An 18,624-nucleotide genomic window follows, 5' to 3' on the forward strand; every position below is an offset into this window, starting at 1 on the left:
AGTACGTTCAGTTCTGCTCAACTGTTTGAAAAGCAAATAGCATAAGAGATTAACCAGTACAGTAACTGAAAAAATTTTCTAAGGGAGGTTTCAGTACTCATGACGCGATTTTGAGAAGAGGACGTAATATTTTTCTATACGTCGACAGCAGAATACAAGTTACAGTACTGGCCATTAAAACAGCTACACCAAGAAGAAATGCAGATGATAAACGGATGTTCATTGGACAAATATATTATACTAGACCTGACATGTCATTACATTTTCACGCAATTTGAGTGCATAGATCCTGAGAAATCAGTACCCAGAGTAACCACTCTGGGTACATTCAGTCAAACAGAGCTTAGATCGCGTGTACAGGTACAGCCGCCCATGCAGCTTCAACACGTTACCACAATTCATCAAGAGAAGTGACTGGCGTATTGTGACGAGCCAGTTGCTCGGCCACCATTGACCAGACGTTTTCAATTGGTGAGAGGTCTGGAGAATGTGCTGGCCAGGGCAGCAGTCGAACGTTTTCTGTATCCAGAAAGGCCCGTACAGGACTGCAAAATGCGGTCGTGCATTGTCCTGCTGAAATGTAGGGTTTTGCAGTGATCGAATGAAGGGTAGAGCCACGGGTCGTAACACATCTGAAATGTAACGTCCACTGTTCAAAGTGCAGTCCATGCGAACAAGAGGTGACCGAGACGTGTAATCAACGGCACTCCATACCATCACGCCGGGTGATACGCCAGTATGGCGAAGACGAATACACGCTTCCAATGTGCGTTCACCGCGGTGTCGCCAAACACGGATGCGACCGTCATGTTGCTGTACACAGAATCTCGATTCATCCAGAAAATGACGTTTTGCCATTCGTGCACCTAGGTTCGTCGTTGAGTACACCATCGCAGGCGCTCCTGTCTGTGATGCAGCGTCAAGGGTAACCGCAGCCATGGGCTCCGAGATTATAGTCCATGTTGCTGCAAACGTCGTCGACCTGTTCGTGCAGATGGTTGTTGATTTGCAAATGTCTCCATCTGTTGACTCAGTGATCGAGACGTGGCTGCACGATCCGTTACAGCCATGTGGATAAGATGCCTGTCATCTCAACTGCTAGTTATACGAGGCCGTTGGGATCCAGCACGGCGTTCCGTATTACCCGCCTGAACCCACCGATTCCATATTTTGCTTACAGTCATTGGATCTCGACCAACGCGAGCAACAATGTCGCGATACGATAAACCGCAATCGCCGTAGGCTACAATCCGACTTTTATCAAAGTCTGAAACGTGATGGTACGCATTTCTCCTCCTTACACGAGGCCTCGCAACAACGTTTCTCCAGGCAACGCCGGTCGACTGTTGTTTGTGTATGAGAAATCGGTTGGAAACTTTCCTCATGTCAGCATGTTGTAGGTGTTGCCACCGGCGCCAACCTTGTGTGAATGCTCTGAGAAGCTAATCATTTGCATATCACAACATCTTCTTCCTGTCGGTTAAATTTCGCATCTGTAGCACTTCATCTTCGTGGTGTAGCAGTTTAATGGCCAGTAGTATAATTTGTTTCCTTATTTTACGACTTAGGGCGCCTCACTGGAAAAGTAGTTCCCTATGGTTACTATAGCAGATTGAATAGTGGAGTGGTATTCGTTATTACCACTAACGTGAGGCAGCTTCCGTGAGGTTTAGATGCTGTATTGGTTTGACGTTGAGTTCTGGAGTCAATATTTCAAAATGGTTCAAATGGCTCTGAGCACTATGGGACTCAACTGCTGAGGTCATTAGTCCCCTAGAACTTAGAACTAGTTAAACCTAACTAACCTAAGGACATCACAAACATCCATGCCCGAGGCAGGATTCGAACCTGCGACCGTAGCGGTCTTGCGGTTCCAGACTGCAGCGCCTTTAACCGCACGGCCACTTCGGCCGGCAGTCAATATTTCATTCCTCAAAATATATCTGTACATGTTTAATTAACCACTATTCATAATCAGATCTTTTTGTTATAGTGGTGTATACCACGTGGTTACCATGAGAAAAAGACTGAATAATCAACGAAAGGATAACGTTCTACGAGTCGCGGCGTGGAATGTCAGAAGCTTGAACGTGGTAGGGAAACTAGAAAATCTGAAAAGGGAAATGCAAAGGCTCAATCTAGATATAGTAGGGGTCAGTGAAGTGAAGTGGAAGGATGACGAGGATTTCTGGTCAGATGAGTATCGGGTAATATCAACAGCAGCAGAAAATGGTATAACAGGTGTAGGATTCGTTATGAATAAGAAGGTAGGGCAGCGGGTGTGTTACTGGGAACAGATCAGTGACTGGGTTGTTCTAATCTGAATCGACAGCAGACCAACACCGACAACGATAGTTCAGGTATACATGTCGACGTCGCAAGCTGAAGATGAACAGATAGAGAAAGTGTATGAGGATATTGAAAGGGTAATGCAGTATGTAAAGGGGGACGAAAATCTAATAGTCATGGGCGACTGTAATGCAGTTGTAGGGGAAGGAGTAGAAGAAAAGGTTACAGGAGAATATGGGCTTGGGACCAGGAATGAAAGAGGAGAAAGACTAATTGAGTTCTGTAACAAGTTTCAGCTTGTAAAAGCGAATACCCTGTTCAAGAAACACAAGAGGAGGAGGTATACTTGGAAAAGGCCGGGAGATAAGGGAAGATTTCAATTAGATTACATCATGGTCAGACAGAGATTCCGAAATCAGATACTGGATTGTAAGGCGTACCCAGGAGCAGATCACAATATAGTAGTGATGAAGAGTAGGCTGAAGTTCAAGACATTAGTCAGGAAGAATCAATACGCAAAGAAGTGGGATACGGAAGTACTAAGGAATGACGAGATACGTTTGAAGTTCTCTAACGCTATAGAGAATAGCGCAGTAGGCAGTACAGTTGAAGAGGAATGGACATCTCTAAAAAGGGCCATCACAGAAGTTGAGAAGGAAAACATAGGTACAAAGAAGGTAGCTGCGAAGAAACCATGGGTAACAGAAGAAATAATTCAGTTGATTGATGAAATGAGGAAGTACAAACATGTTCCGGGATAATCAGGAATACAGAAATACAAGTCGCTGAGGAATTAAATAAATAGGAAGTGCAGGGAAGCTAAGACGAAATGGCTGCAGGAAAAATGTGAAGACATCGAAAAAGGTATGATTGTCGGAAGGACAGAATCAGCATACAGGAAAGTCAAAACAACCTTTGGTGACATTAAAAGCAACGGTGGTAACATTAAGAGTGCAACGGGAATTCCACTGTTAAATGCAGAGGAGAGAGCAGATAGGTGGAAAGAATACATTGAAAGCCTCTATGAGGGTGAAGATTTGTCTGATGTGATAGAAGAAGAAACAGGAGTCGATTTAGAAGAGATAGGGGATCCAGTATTAGAATCGGAATTTAAAAGAGCTTTGGAGGACTTGCGGTCAAATAAGGCAGAAGGGATAGATAACATTCCATCAGAATTTCTAAAATCATTGGGGGAAGTGGCAACAAAACGACTATTCACGTTGGTGTGTAGATTATATGAGTCTGGCGACATACCATCTGACTTTCGGAAAAGCATCATCCACACAATTCCGAAGACGGCAAGAGCTGACAAGTGCGAGAATTATCGCACAATCAGCTTAACAGCTCATGCATCGAAGCTGCTTACAAGAATAATATACAGAAGAATGGAAAAGAAAATTGAGAATGCGCTAGGTGACGATCAGTTTGGCTTTAGGAAAAGTAAAGGGACGGGAGAGGCAATTCTGACGTTACGGCTAATAATGGAAGCAAGGCTAAAGAAAAATCAAGACACTTTCATAGGATTTGTCGACCTGGAAAAAGGGTTCGACAATATTAAATGGTGCAAGCTGTTCGAGATTCTGAAAAAAGTAGGGATAAGCTATAGGGAGAGACGGGTCATATACAATATGTGCAACAACCAAGAGGGAATAATAAGAGTGGACGATCAAGAACGAAGTGCTCGTATTAAGATGGGTGTAAGACAAGGCTGTAGCCTTTCGCCCCTACTCTTCAATCTGTACATCGAGGAAGCAATGATGGAAATAAAAGAAAGGTTCTGGAGTGGAATTAAAATACAAGGTGAAAGGATATCAATGATACGATTCGCTAATGACATTGCTATCCTGAGTGAAAGTGAAGAAGAATTAAATGATCTGCTGAACGGAATAAACAGTCTAATGAGTACCCAGTATGGTTTGAGAGTAAATTGGAGAAAGACGAAGGTAATGAGAAGTAGTAGAAATGAGAACAGCGAGAAACTTAACATCAGGATTGATGGTCACGAAGTCAATGAAGTTAAGGAATTCTGCTACCTAGGCAGTAAAATAACCAATGACGGACGGAGCAAGGAGGACATGAAAAGCAGACTCGCTATGGCAAGAAAGGCATTTCTGGCCAAGAGAAGTCTACTAATATCAAATACCGGTCTTAATTTGAGGAAGAAATTTCTGAGGATGTACGTCTGGAGTACAGCATTGTATGGTAGTGAAACATGGACTGTGGGAAAACCGGAACAGAAGAGAATCGAAGCATTTGAGATGTGGTGCTATAGACGAATGTTGAAAATTAGGTGGACTGATAAGGTAAGGAATGAGGAGGTTCTGCGCAGAATCAGAGAGGAAAGGAATATGTGGAAAACACTGAGAAGGAGAAGGGACAGGATGATAGGACATCTGCTAAGACACGAGGGAATGACTTCCATGGTACTAGAGGGAGCTGTAGAGGGCAAAAACTGTAGAGGAAGACAGAGATTGGAATACGTCAATCAAATAATTGAGGACGTAGGTTGCAAGTGCTACTCTGAGATGAAGAGGTTAGCACAGGAAAGGAATTCGTGGCGGGTAGACTGACGACAAAAAAAAAAAAAAAAATAAAATAAAATAAAATAAAATTAAAAAAAAAATCCTTGAGACATTTTTAAATGGCTTGCTGTGTCACTTCCACTAATTGTGCCAATTCTTCTTCAGTTTGACGCAAGTTTTCACTCAGCAATGTCTCCAATTCTGCATCTTCGAAAACATTCTCTCTTCCAACACTATGCCGTTCTATGACGAGAAAATCACCATTCTTGAAGCGCTGAATCCACTCAAGACACTTTCTTTCACTAATAGCATCCTTACCATACGTACCTGTGAGCATTCTATGACACTTAGCTGCTGTTTTCTTCATATTGAAACAAAACAGTAACACTTCCCGTAAATGGCGAGAATTAAGCTCGAAAACTGACATTTTCAATCGAGAACAACCTCTATGATGCAGACACAAATCGAGTAATGTTTGAATGAGGTTATGTTGACCGAGGTCCAAGCTAACTGCGTGACGACTGCGATCTATTTCTTTCGACCTCTACTTACCGTTGTCGCCACCTCTCGGCAAACTTCAGAAGCAAAGTCGTACACCTTGTATTTACAAGAACTGTAATCTTTCACAATGGTAACATTAAGTAACGTCGAGGCTTTGTACTAATGACTTGCATAGAAATAGTGAGACGATTTTATGCCTTCAGCCCACCCATTACACCGATGATAGCTACTTCTCATGAACTGTACTGCCAGCAATGCTAACTATCAGTTTAATAACTTGTTTTCCGATTCCAGAAGGTACGTTTGCCTGAAGAACTCCTGACCAACTGTCATTCGCCTTACTGATACAGTGTTTCATAAGAACACTGTATTATCCGTTTGGACCAGTGAAGGGTTACAGAACGTTATGGGATTTAGGTATGGCACATGGCTTGCCTATTAAACGCAGAGTTATGGTTACGGGATGCGAGTTTAAATTCGCTGATGAGAAAACTGCTCAGTTGATAGTAAATAAATCCTGGTGTGAAAGATACATTGGGTTACTTATGTTTGCCTGTGTGTCGAATCGTACCTAAATGGCAGTTAAACTAGTTAGTAATATTATCTTTTGGGCTTTATTCAGCTGAAAAAGTTTACGTTTTAGTCTACAGTCTCAGTTTATTTTACCAACTGGCTACCGATTTCGGTAGACAGTACCCTCTTCAGACTATTGCACGATAAAAAATTCTATCGTTTAGTAATGAGGACATCTAGAATAAGGGGATTTTATGCGGATCTTAATGAACACATCTGGATGCCACTGAGTCCCCTTTACTCTTACTCAAATTGTGAAGAAACGAAATTTTTTCTGGGATGATCAGTTAAACGATTAAAACTGAAAGGAAAGTAATGCAAAAACACTTGTCAAAATCCTAATATCCTATAGGGCCATCGGCAGTGTCTTCGTAATGTACAACATATTCACAAAATATATGACGAATCAGACGAAAAAAGATTGGAATGTATAAGCAAAGGAACAAGCCAATTATAGAAACAGATACAGCACAGAGACCCCCATGAATATTTTAGACAAATTTATAGAACAGAGCAATGAACATGAGCATCGCATGCCTGGTAGCAATAGCTTTTGAGAAAACGTTTGATTCAGCTGCAACTACATTTCACCTAAGAGCCATTGGGAGCAAGTCACTGGCACCTCCTACGTTAGTTAACTGAAGAATACATGCGGGATTAGTTGTCAGGAGCGCAGTGTGAAACAGGAATCACACAAAGAGATTCCGTATAACCTAAAGCATTTTTAGCAATCCTAGAGTTAGTTTTAGTACCTCAGACAAAAAAAAAAAAAAAATTATGTCTGAACTCCATTCGCTTTACGATATTATTGAAGTTTCTCCCTTAAGTGTGGACAAAATTCAACTATGAGTACTACAAAATAGTAAAGTAAGTCTGAAAGTAGGCCTAAAATCAATTTGAGTATGGATAAAAAACATACAATGCACACAGTGAATAGAAAGTAGCACTAAATTACAAAGAAATAATGGAACCAGTCGTTTATTCTTGTATTTATTGTAGGCGGTAGAACAAGAAAGCAAATAAATATAGGGGAATAGTTGTATTGCTTTTCATTATTAGCTTTTGTTGTTCTTCCTTGTTCATATGCGTCTAATATTTCATTGTTAAATTTCAGGTTACGTCCGTCTACGTGCAACTGACGATGTCTTCCAAAATTCAATAGCAAATCGAGTATGGCGTCATAAAATTGGTTTTTTCAAGTTTTATATATAATGTACATAAATAATAATTCATTGTCTGCGTTTGCCAAACTAATTTCCGAAGCTTCTGAAAAGGAAAGGTTTGAATGAGTTCCTATAACCGGTTTTCACTTAAGACACAGAGACACAAGACTTTCTTAGTAACCAATGAAGTGATTAATGTTGAGAGTAGGTAGATAAGACAGGGAAACTAATAAATGGACCAGTGGGAATGGGCGAGAGATGTAGCCACATGAATGAGAGGTCAAAGGAATCACTTTCCTGAATGCAAGCACAAAACCAGGACTTATTACACAAACAGCAGTTTTTATGATTGAGGAACATGAGCCACACTAACCTTACACTTACCAAGAGTAAACAAAGGAAAACACGATACAGAGTTTTCCAAAAGGAATAAAATTGTATAGCAAATTGGCCGAGTTGATTAAGGAGAATACGAAATTTAAACATTAAAAAATTCAGTTAAAGCATATTTCTTAAATACGTCATACTACAAATTAAAGGATTATTTAGATGAAACAGAGTAGGGAGGGTAAAGTCAACATTACTTAATAATAAACATTTGTAATTCTGCAGTACACTGACATCTTTTAATCAGTCTTACTCTTTGCCCAGGGTCTGTGATGAATAGTTCTGACTTATTTCCATTTTCTTCACCTCAACATGTCATTCATTTTAGTGAGGTACTGTCTCAGCATTTCCAGATAGACCATGGGACAATTCGAAGAACTAAATAACAGGACGGAAATATCGTTTAGATGCTGATGCCAGCTGACTGTGTGTGTGTGTGTGTGTGTGTGTGTGTGTGTGTCTATGCGTGTGTGTGTGTGTGTGTGTGTGTGTGTGTGTGTGTGTGTGTGTGTGGGTGGGTGTTTAGTTTGGGCGGTGGCTAATGATGTCATACGGATAAACAGGATAAAGTATAATAATACTGCACCTATTGTAAGACGTTGTGGTCTCCTGACCTTCATTGCTTACATATTCCGCCCTCACAATCATATTCTGCACATCAAGACGCTTCATTCAAACCCAAACTCGATAAGATAAAGTCAATGTTGTATGAATTCATGTAAACGATATGCAAATAACTAATAAATTGCAAGTGCACACTGTGGTTGAAATACTCGAGGCTGGCGTACAAACATACATTCCAGACACGACGGTCACAGGAGCTTTTAGTTCGAGAGAGGCAACCACACGCCAGGAGGCCAGTCCCAAACCATCTTCGTCGGCCGGTGGCCGCCTGTGGAGCGGACAGCGTTCGCCCGAGGGAAAAAAGGAACGACCCCGTGTTCGGCTTAAAAGCAAATTCCACTACATTGTGTGGGAGCGGCCAGCCTACGCATTCTTTACACATAGCACGCAGTTTCAGAGATTTTCACTGGGAGACAGCAAAGGCCAAACGCCGATACTACAGATTTCTGGATTGGTAGCCTTAAACAAAACGTCATTCTCCCGTTTTAGAAGAGCAATGCTCATTGGCAGACGATATTTCTGAAACCTTGAGCTGAAGGAGTAATGGAAGAGACCGAAAGATATACCCCTTCACGTCTGGCGTGGAGAGGCGCCGTTCCGTTGTCGCTCTTCGAGTGAGGAACAAGTCTCTCCTCAGTACTTCACTGAGACAGCACCTCTGTCGAGAGAGAATCGAAGTGCGACTCTATATTGAGTCCTTGCGATTAAGCATTGTTCACTGTGTTGGCTGACACACTTACTGTGTGGTGTGAACGGACAGAGTTATCGTTAAACGCCTGCGAGCGAATTTTTGAGTGGCATCGCGGTGGACTGGTTATCCGACCGGAGTACCACACCAGTAGTTAGACTAGGGGCGAATAGGAATCCTTGACTTCATCAAGGCGAAGGTCAATCCAGATAGAACGAGAGTTATCTTATTCGTCAGCAGCGAGCGGCGCAGATAGCAGTCATCGCAGCTTACGGTATTGTGCCCTACAGCTATTGCGAGCCCCATATTTCCTCCACAACAGTACACTTCACTGCATTTCACATGATACAGCCTCGACTGTACCTAGCAACATTCTAAAGGGTAATTATTCAAGTTGAGTAGGCGCGCCTCTCAGCCATTCTGCCAAGTCAACAACCATCTTCAACTGCATATAGAAATTTCATTAGCGAATCCCACCCTTGAGAGGTAACTTTACATTCCGAAAAGAACCAGGATATAAGTTGTTCAATTCGTAACTAAAAGTGCTATTGTGATTTCTCGGAAATCTTGCAAAATAAATAATAACTTTCGTTGGTTTCATGTTTTTCTTAGACAAACTAGCACTACACCAGTACCCAAGTATCCTGCTAGTTATGTAAGAAATTTTGTGAATTTTTATGTCATTTCCTTACAGCGGGCGACTTCAGAAGATATTTATTGGTGAAAGTTTTTCAGGTATTTCTCTTCAGAACGTTAGGAGCGTCTGTCTGACTTCTGTAGTAGTGTGGGGGTGGAAATTGCATCTTGCAGGAGCCACAGGGTAAAGGGTACATCTCAGATTAATCCATTGCGCAGAATAACAGAATCTCAGATCAACCCCACACACCACAGAGTATGAAATATTTAATGTTTTAAAAATCCCATTCAGTTAAGATGACACGTCTGATATTATTCTGTATATGATGTATTGATGAATAAACAACTAATCGATGATGTCACACAAGGACGGGACTACCATCTAATGGGAACTGATGGATGAAGTTACAATACGTGCAGGAGAGACATACATGAAAATAGGTGACGACTGTAATGGATGAAAACGTGTAGAGGAAGTTCTTATGTCAGTTGGGTGACGGTGATGGTGGTGTGGTTGATCCTACTGCTCTCTTTTTTACTTTGGTGAATGTTGCATGATTGGCTTTCTTTTTTATCAGGATGAAAAACTTCAAACTAAGAAGATTTTGTCTCATAAATTTAAACTTGCACAAAATTAGGTGGCTTTTCATAACTGGTTCTATAGCTGTATGCGTTGCGTATGTTTCATCTGGTGGTAAGTACGGGATGGGCCTAAAGCTTTCTTCAGTTATCAATATTATCCTACAAAACTTATAGAGCTTACAGATTTGCGGTTTGTGAAAACTGAAGGAGGAAATCATCAAGTCTGTTTGCATACCACTGTCGCAGGTAGAAGCCGAGAGAAGCTGAGAAAGCTGTACTCTTAGTAAAATGGTGCCACGCGAGGAGAAGGCGTAGTGTGTTTTGTGGTATCCCGATAAAAATTTTGCAATTACTGTGCAACGAAACTTTTGAAGACAATACGGAAGGGAAATACCTGATAGAAGGAGTATTGCTGTGTGGTACATAAAATTTAAATAGATCGGCCGTGTGTTTGGATCTGTTGCGGACAGGACGGCCTTCGGCAAGTGAACAAAACGTCGGAGCTGTGCAAAAGGTGTTCTTTATTACCAAGCCCTTCCAAATGCACGCGATGCGCATCTGGTGACTTCGTATTCATTAGACTACAGCGCGAAATATTCTTCACAACAGAGCGCACCTACATGCACGTACTCCCTCGGGCATGGGTGTGTGTGTTGTTCTTAGCATAAGTTATTTTAAGTTGTGTGTAAGCCTAGGGACCGATGACCTCTGCGATTTGGTCCCTTAGGAATCCACACAGATTTGAACATTTGAACATGCATGTAAGGTCCAGATTAAACACGCGTTAGAGCCATATTATGGAACTTGTCGATCAGCTTTTGCGAGTGAGATATTGGCGCGGATAGGAATTAGGAGCGAGTACCTTCAACGAATTTGTTTTTCAGCTGAGGCTGGTTTCCACGTAGCAGGTAAAGTTAACAAGCATAATGTGAGGATATTGGTTTCAGATAGTCCGCACTGTGCCTTAGATCACGTTAGGGGTCTCCTAAAATGAATGTGTGGTGTGGCTTAGTGCACAACGGAGTCACAGATACGTCTTTTATTTCTTGCTGAAAATTTCAGTAACCACTAACAGCTATTTGGATATGCAGCAGCAGTTTGCGGAACTGCAACTGAGAGACTTGTAGCCTGGTGTGATTTTACAACAAGACGGTGCGTTACCGCATTCGGTATTGAATGTTAGAAAGTTTCATAACGAAAGATTTTCTGACAGGTGGATTGGGCGTTATGGTCTCACTGCTTGGACTGCAAGATTACACGACGTAGGAGCTTTAGATTTCTTTGGCTGGGGCAGCGTGATGGATAATGTTTACTATACACGAGTACATGATATGGACGCATGAAGAATAATAATAACAGATTCTGATGCTGCTAGTGCTCAAGGAATATTGTCAAATGTGAGGCGTGAAATCGAATATCGATTAGATCTTGTTCGAGCAATAAACGGCGCAAATGTTGAGGTTTATTGACAACGTAACAAAAATTGGTCATCTATTTTTTACTTGTGACAAACGACAAATTTGTAAGTTCTGTGTCTTTTTTGCAAACTGAATAATGCTAACTTTAAGAACACTTTAGGCCCACCCTGTAGTTCAAATCAACCATCTTGTGCTGTCCTGCGGCACCATACCGTAGGACACACGAAGTTTATTTCTTAATTCTGTTGTAGACTTTAGGTATACGCCTAGATGTAAGAGTGCATACCTCTCCCTAGCGTCTCCCGACCAGGTAGGCGACGACAGCCGAGACAACAACAGAGAAGACGGTGGCACGATGGACAGCAGAGTCGCTGCTGTCGCAGGCCTTGGGTCCGTCGCCGACGCAGAGGGCGAACGCCATCGCGTGCGGGATGTAGTTCTGCTCGTGGACGCCCACGAACAGGTGTCCCCAGGGCCCGCGCGCCAACACCGCCACGTCGTCCCCTCCGTGCGTCTCTGAACTCACCGGCTGCGCCGAAGGGTGCTGGAAGTTGGGGGCGCCTGCAGGCAGAGGCGGGGCAGAGAGTAAACACCCTCACTACTGATTGTTCCACTGGTGCTGCCCGTGTTTCAGCGAAAATAGTCTTAGATGAATGTCGCCTTACTGTACAGGGTTATTGCTAAGAACACTACTGGTCATTTAATTGCTACACGAAGAAAAAATGCAGATGATAAACGGGAATTCATTAGACAAATATAATATACTAGGACTGACATGTGATTACATTTTCACGCAATTTGGGTGCATAGATCCTGAGAAATCAGTACCCAGAACAACCACTTCTGGCCGTAATAACAGCCGTGATACGCCTGGGTATTGAGTCAAACAGAGCTTGGAAAGCGTGTACAGGTGCAGCTGCCCATGCAGCTTCAACACGATACCACAGTTCATCAAGAGTAGTAACTGGCGTATTGTGACGAGCCACTTGCTCGGCCACCATTGACCAGACGTTTTCAGTTGGTGAGAGGTCTGGAGAATGTGCTGGCCAGGGCAGCAGTCGACATTTTCTGTATCCAGAAAGGCCCGTAAAGGACCTGCAATATGCGGTCGTGCATTATCCTGCTGAAATGTAGGGTTTCGCAGGGATCGAATGAAGGGTAGAGCCACGTGTCGTACCACGTATGAAATATAACGTCCCCTGTTCAAAGTGCCGTCAGTGCGAACAAGAAGCGACGAACAAGAGATGACCGAGACGTGTAACCAATGGCACCCCATACCATCACGCCGGGTGATACACGGATGCGACCATCATGATGCTCTAAACAAAACCTGGATTCATCCGAAAAAATGACGTTTTGCCATTCGTGCACCCAGGCGATGACGAATACACGCTTCCAACGTGAGTTCACCGCGATGTCGACAAACACGGATGCGACCATCATGATGCTGTAAACAGAAGCTGTATTCATCCGAAAAAATTACGTTTGGCCATTCGTCCACCCAGGTTCGTCGTTGAGTACACCATCGCAGGCGCTCCTGTCTGTGATGCAGCGTCAGGGGTAACCGCAGCCATGGTCTCCGACCTGATAGTCCATGCTGTTGCAAACGTCGTCCAACTGTTCGTGCAGATGGTTGTTGTCTTGCAAACGGTCCCATCTGTTGACTCAGGGATCGAGACGTGGCTGCACGATCCGTTACAGCCATGCGCATAAGATGCCTGTCATCTCAACTGCTAGTGATACGAGGCCGTTGGGATCCAGCACGGCGTTCCGTATTGCCCTCCTGAACCCGCCGATTCCATATGCTGCTAACAGTCATTGGATCTCGATGAACGAGAGCAGCAATGTCACGATACGATAAACCGCAATCGCGATAGGCTACAATCCGACCTTTATCAAAATCCGAAACGTGAAGGTACGCATTTCTCCTCCTCACACGAGGCATCACAACAACGTTTCACCAGGCAACGCCGGTCAACTGCTCTTTGTGTATGAGAAATCAGTTGCAAATTTTCCTCATGTCAGCATGTTGTTGGTGTCGCCACCGGCGCCAACCTTGTGTGAATGCTCTGAAAAGCTAATCATTTGCATATCACAACATCTTCCTGTCTGTTAAATTTTGCGTCTGTAGCAAGTCATCTTCGTGGTGTAACAATTTTAATCGCCACTAGTGTATTTTACATTAACAACTGCCAAGTAAAATTTTTATCTTACAGTTTAAGTGACTAATCCTGTGCACGAAAAAAATTGCCTGGCTTTTCAGTGTTCTTTCAATGGGCTTCATGGCTTGGTGTGTGCTGTATTTCCGCTAAGGCGAATGAGAATGACACTGTGAAACGTAATAACTCGGTTTAGAGATGAGGGAGGACCTATTAAATGTCTTTAATATTAGTTGCTAATTATATGAAAATGGGTCGGTGTAAGGAGCACCTACCTGTTCTTTAACCCAAATTAAGTTCCTTTTAGTGGGAGGTAAGTATTGGAGTGTGTTGCATGGTGTAATGCTCGCTCGATTGTGCAGTTAACGGTTGGCAATCATGGAATTTCGGTATAGTTCGGAGGAAAAATGCGATTAAACTCGTCTCCAACTGCAGGCTCTCGATATAGCCACACAATTACCTGCTAGTGTGAACAGTGCCACAAACTTTTTATCCTTACCCACAAACACTTCATCTTCCAATCTCAAAATACCCACACGGGCACTGTAATACAGGTTTAGGTTCACATAAGCCAGTGTAGTCTTTTATTAGTATTAGGATGAATCAAAATGTTTCCTTTCGAGAGCCATACTAACCCCTTGTCTGAGCTCAGCACAGCCCTGAGGAAGGTGACTTGCATTACTGGCCGAAACGTCGAACAATTTTATACGCTGACAATGCCGTCAACAGCCCAGAAGAATTTTATTGACCATTGTCTAAATGTCGATGCTTATGTAGCCTCATCGGAGTCACGATGGGTTGTATATACGCTGCAGCAACATCCCCAAACGTAAACTCCTGATCACGTCTTATATCTTCAATTATAATCCGGAAATCACAATATAAGGTTTGAATAATTACGGTGGGAATTTGCTAGCTCTAGTTTACACACATATAACTTCTACCATGAGCTATACATAGTCCCGATATTTCATGTCTTCGTAAGAGAATCCGTAACGGACGAGCAGAGACCACAATACGCATCGCCCGCAACAGATCACTACTTCACATAAAATAGGAACTCTGGTGAACAGAAAGCTCGTACCCAGTAGTATAAATTGATATGATATTGATTTCTCCACTATCGATATCTACATCTACATCCACACCGTTCCTCTGCAAATACACAATTCAAGTCGTGGCAGAGGGTTCATGGAACCACAGTCAAGCCATTTCTGTACCGTTCCACTCTATAATGGCGGAATAACAAGCACTTAAATCTGACAATGCGAGCTCGGATCTCTTATGTTATTATGATGATCTTTCTCCCTATGTTGATGGACGCGAACGAAATATTTTTCCAATCAAAGAAGACAGTTGGTGATTGAAATTTCATGAAAAGATCGAGCCGCAACGAAAATCGCCTTTGGTTCAATGATTGGAACCCCAGCCCATATATGATGTCCGTGGCACTCTCTCCTCTATGCGTCGATAATACAGACGAGCTGCCCTTCTTTCAACTTTCTCAGTGTCCTCCGACAGTGCCGTCTGATGCGGACCACACATCGCACAGCAGTACTCCAGAAAAGAGCGGGCAAACGTGGTGTAAACAGTATCTATTGCAGACATGTGGCACTTTCTTAGTATTTTTCCAATTAATCGCAGTCTTTGCTTTGCTTTCCCCACAACACTTTCTGTGAGATCGTTCCAAATTAAGTTATTCATAGTTTTAATCACGAAGTGTTTAGTTGAGTTTTGCAGTCTTTAGATTTGTGTGATTTATCGTGTAACCGAAATGTAGAGGACTTATTTTGCTGCTCCAGTGGATGACTTCACGCTTTCGCGCTTCTTATATGTTACTACCGCCAAACGTTCTTTCTTTTTAAGCTTGATCGTTCGTTCACCACAAGTTCAATGGATATGCCGACTTCTATGTCACTCACGAACCATCTAAGCCCTCATGTTAAAGTGATATACGCCCAAACTTATCCTGCTCAAGGAAAACGGACAAACTTGGTACAACCTTATGGTGACGACTATGTTTGTTTCATACTCAGTGTCAAGCCTATCAGATCTCGGATACCACTCACTAATGCTGCAGTAGGAGCGAACAAGATGAACCAATCTAGCAAAGAATAAAGCGAATGGAAAGCTGAGATTTATTAACATAGGACGAATGTTAATCAAAAATTAAAGAATATTATGTTTGCGGTTTCTACCTGGGAACGTCCCATACGTATTCAATGTGCAAAATAAACACAGTTCGCATTAAGGCTAGCGTTGGGGCCGCCTCTGTGTACTAAACGGATCGTAATCCATTAACAGACGGATTCCTATCCATGCAAGTGGCATGCATTGTCTATTAAACAGCGGAAAGAAAGGACGGTCATTTGAGGCTTGTAGGTTTAGAAAGTTCTGTAGAATGAACACAGAACCCGACTGGCGTGGAAAGGCTAGAGTTTCGTTAGATAAAATCTCAATTCACAAGAAAAACATAAAAGTCTGTGAACCAAGATTTCCTACACCATTGGACATTGGATGCTTTTGCGCACTGCAATCATCGTACTAAGTTTGAATCGAAAAGGCTATATTCAGACGCAAAGCCAATTTGAGTATCAACAACCACTCCCTACCCCTGAAAGCGCTGATGCCATGAAGATATACCGCGTCCAAAACCTTGCATGACCCGACTTGAAACTAGTTCTTTATGTACATTCACCAGCTCGGAGAATTAATTTTGCTTCACGACCACTTCCTCCGTAGTTCCCTTCACAACAGCCTACCAAATGCTCGTTGACAGCATTCAGCAAACGCAACCCTTAGAGTCATTATTTTGGAGAGATTTCAGTGACCAATCCGCAGCCGCCGTCGGAAAACATGATGCTTTGACACAATTAGGGCCTGAGAGAAAGCATAGGTCTCCTTCCCGATCATCTTCCAGAACCACCAAAAAAATTCTCAAACATTCTGTCTTCTACAACAAAATATGTCAGCCAGTGACATGTCTGGCGTTTAAAATAGGAAGAAACCCTCACTTCCGCCGCTGAAGTTTCACCACGAATTCCCCGAACTTGGCACGTAGGACACTCAGGAATATGCAGGTGAATGGCCTACTCGTTTATTTAGAAGGTCCTTCTTGCTATTGTCCAGAGAAACCCTATAGAAACTCCCCCTATCTTCCAGCAGAAAGATAGAGAAAAAGCCTGCTCTAGCACACTGGTGAGTCACAGCATACATTTAGTGCACGGTTTGTTATATGCACAGACTAAAGGCTGGTGATCACACACAGCGATATAGGGAATGGAAATTAAAGAACATGTCCAAGAGAACATATTTTCTCGGCATTGCTACGACCAGATCGTTCACGAATGAGAAAGGACAAACAATACAGTCCTTTGGCAAATTACAAATTGACAGATTCAACAAAGAAGTACGAGATTGTCGTACGTCTTTCAACTGGACTTTTTAGAACATCAGTATTTAAAACGTCACTCACTGTGATCTACCCATCTAATCTCCAGCATTCTTCTGTAGTACCACATTTCGAAAGCTTCTATTCTCTTCTTGTCCAAACTATTTATCGTCCATATTTCACTTCCATACATGGCTACACTCCATACAAATACTTTCAGAAACGACTTCCTGACACTTAAATCTATACGCGATGTTAACAAATTTTTTAAATCTTAGTATTAGCTCTATTCTTGGGTTGCATTGATTACCCTGTAGTTAATCGCCCATAAATCGTCGAAAAACACTGACACACACACACACACACACACACACACACACACACACACACACACACGCTCTCGGATAGATATGTCTCCTTCACTGAAGATAGTTTCTGTATTTCGTTTTGCGGTCTCAGTGTCGTTTAACAGACACTTAGAACTATGAAATAGGGAATGTTAAGTACTTGTTAGTACAAATACGAAACCCTTCCACCTGCCTTGGCGAATGGTTGCCTGAGGTCTCAGGAGAACTCTAATTTCGATGGAAGTTGTAAAATAAAGATTCCATATAGTGTTTCACTTATATTGCCTCATAGATTTGAGATGCCTTGTGAAGAAAAGAAAATTTTTATTAAATTACACGAGTGAAGGTTTGAAACTGGTTTATAATAAAGCAAAGTCATATTTTCAGTACCACCATGCACTTCGGTTGTGAGTGCTTTGTTCACAAAATCCTGCGGTTCAAAATTTAAGTTTACGATTCCAGAGAAGAAAGTTAACTACATTGAAGCCAGGCTGAGGAGGAAGAATATTGGCTAGAGTAAGGCAGAGCTGAAGGGGAGGAAAGAAGGTACTAGAAAAACTCTGTTGGACAGTTCCCTGACTCCGCTAAAGAATGTCATCACAGGAATCTTTAAAATTAATGATTTTGTTTATTTCGTAAGTAAGAGTTGCTAAGTAATGCAACATGTCATAGTATTACGTAAATTAATTTTATGGTACTTAAATAAATTTCCTTTCCGTATTGCAGATACCACATTGCACCTGATCCGTGGAATACGACAGATGTAGTGTTCCATTGCCCCAAATGCAGAACAAGAAGCTAACATTAATAGGTGGACATAAAGGAGTAACTACGTTAGTTATCCAAACTGAGGAGAGGTCTGGAAATATTTAGGTTGCGTAGAGAAGTTAACCTGAACAGGGACAGTGACGTAAGAGTACCGAGAGCAGTAGTCCATACTGTGAGATGAAATTCGGCGTGGGTGAAAATTTTTAATTAAAACGACTGTGGTTGTCCTCTGGTTGGGTAGAGCGATGCATTTTGCTGATGTAGACTGAAGTTTAAATCAAAATAGCAAGAACCTCTGAAAACGACTTATTTTCATTTTAATAATCGTGAAAGAAGTGGAAGAAATGGAAGAGGATGTAGATGAATATAAAATGGGAGATATGATACTGCGTGAAGAGTTTGATAGAGCACTGAAAGACCTAAGTCGAAACAAGGCCCCGTGAGTAGACAACATTCCATTAGAACTACTGACAGCCGTGGGAGAGCAAGTCCTGACAAAACTCTACCATCTGGTGAGCAAGATGTATGAGACAGGCGAAATACCCTCAGACTTCAAGAAGAATATAATAATTCCAA

At 42.3% G+C, this 18,624-nt stretch overlaps 1 protein-coding gene across 1 annotated transcript in view; it reads right to left on the reverse strand.

Moving 5' to 3' along the window:
• Window positions 1-18,624, reverse strand: part of LOC124606812 (membrane-bound alkaline phosphatase-like) — a 146,158-nt gene that overhangs the window by 10,595 nt on the left and 116,939 nt on the right. The window contains exon 10 of the mRNA XM_047138880.1: window positions 11,670-11,944. Coding sequence (XP_046994836.1) covers window positions 11,676-11,944 — 269 coding nt within the window. The 3' untranslated portion in view covers window positions 11,670-11,675. The remainder of the gene's footprint in view (window positions 1-11,669; window positions 11,945-18,624) is intronic.

Source organism: Schistocerca americana, chromosome 3, assembly GCF_021461395.2.
Source record: "Schistocerca americana isolate TAMUIC-IGC-003095 chromosome 3, iqSchAmer2.1, whole genome shotgun sequence".
NCBI lineage: Eukaryota > Metazoa > Arthropoda > Insecta > Orthoptera > Acrididae > Schistocerca > Schistocerca americana.